This window comes from Rutidosis leptorrhynchoides, unplaced genomic scaffold (assembly GCF_046630445.1).
Source record: "Rutidosis leptorrhynchoides isolate AG116_Rl617_1_P2 unplaced genomic scaffold, CSIRO_AGI_Rlap_v1 contig181, whole genome shotgun sequence".
In the NCBI taxonomy this organism is placed as follows: Eukaryota; Viridiplantae; Streptophyta; class Magnoliopsida; order Asterales; family Asteraceae; genus Rutidosis; species Rutidosis leptorrhynchoides.
Genome location: NW_027266431.1, coordinates 50,583 through 52,060, shown reverse-complemented (window position 1 = coordinate 52,060; position 1,478 = coordinate 50,583). Strand labels below are relative to the sequence as shown.

Below are 1,478 nucleotides of genomic sequence, written 5' to 3'. Positions count from 1 at the left end.
AAAAAAGAACAAAACAGATGATCCAAAATTCGAAAATTATACATAAAGTATCGGGATGGGATCCTAACTGTAGTCGAATAAAGGATAAAGAGCACACAAAAGTCCTAGACTAAAACCTTCTTGTCGAAAGACAAAAAATCATGGTTATGTCCAACATTCCCTATCCAAGATTCGGTTGCAACACATATCTCATGCCTAATTAATCCATAGTATATGACTCCCCCTCAATTCTAACAATGCCTTTTAGAGTTATTCTCTAATATATCATTCCAACTAACAAATACGGTATTCTACGCCCTCTTCTCACTCGTTTGTGCTGGTAAAAAACGAGAGGCTTGCTCTTATTTATAGGCGGTCTTCTGTGATCGAGTCTATTAATTAAAAGTGTTCATTAATACTTGAAAGACACTCCGCCAATGATCAAGATAGAATAATAATTGGAGATTATTATATGCACACGTCTATGATGGAGAGAATGGAGGACTTGCAAGTTAAAGACCTCATAAACAAAGATGCAACAACTTGGGATGCCACAATGATAAGAGGAATTTTTTGTGATATTGGTGCCGACAGAATACTAAGAATACCTCTCCCAAGAGTTAATTGCCATGATCGGTTATTATGGACAGAAACGATGAATGGCTATTACTCGGTGAAAACTAGGTATCGATTAGCTGTCCAACATATACGCCCGTCACTAGCTATGGAAGAAAGTATGATGCGGAGACAAATATGGAGGATGCATATACCTCCAAAATACAGAGAATCCTTGTGGAGAGCTTGTAATGGAATTTTTCCTTCACGAGATTCATTGTTACAACGAGGAATGGTAGTATTAGAAAATTGTGTATCTTGTACAGAAAGGGAGACGATTTTGCATGCTTTGTTGTTTTGCAGGAACGCGTCACAATGCTGGGAGACATATGGCCATGTACTAGAAGGAGATGGGCTGCCAGAAATCTTAAAGAGTTTACTACATGGACCTCAATCAATATTTGAGGAAGCTTGTTCGATCATGTGGCACATTTCGAAAGCGCGGAACTTTTGGAATTGGGAGCAGAAAAGATTACCACCTACAGTTGTGGTAAACAATTCGATGAGAGAGACCTACAAGATTGGCAGAGAGCTCTGGCTAAACCTTGACAAGATGATCGGAAAAGCATACTGGTGAACAGAGATCAGGAAAATAGATGGCGTAAAAGAATCCTTAAATGTAACTTTGATGGGGCAATACCTGAAATCAGTGAAAGATCAAGCTACGTGGCAGTTGTAAAAGATGACCAAGGATGATTGCAAGGAGGACTTTTCTGGATACCTTGATGTGCTTCTTTCTCCAATACTCATAGAAGTTTATGCTTTCAGAGAGACTATGAGATGGCTTCTTCTACAAGGATACACTTCAGTCATACTTGAAACGGACTGTCAGAACCTTGCTAATGTATTCCATAAGATTGACAGTGGAATTAATGAAATAGGCA

General features: G+C 38.7%; 1 protein-coding gene across 1 annotated transcript; it reads left to right on the top strand.

Annotated features, from left to right (window-relative positions):
* Positions 1-466: 466 nt before the first annotated feature.
* LOC139881669 (uncharacterized) lies at positions 467-1,171 on the top strand. Its single transcript, XM_071866108.1, has one exon. The coding sequence runs from the start codon at positions 467-469 to the stop codon at positions 1,169-1,171; it is 705 nt and encodes a 234-aa protein (XP_071722209.1).
* Positions 1,172-1,478: the final 307 nt, after the last annotated feature.

Excerpts from the sequence above, each read along its gene's own strand:
- LOC139881669 (XM_071866108.1), top strand. The coding sequence starts at position 467 with ATGGAGAGAATGGAGGACTTGCAAGTTAAAGACCTCATAAACAAAGAT.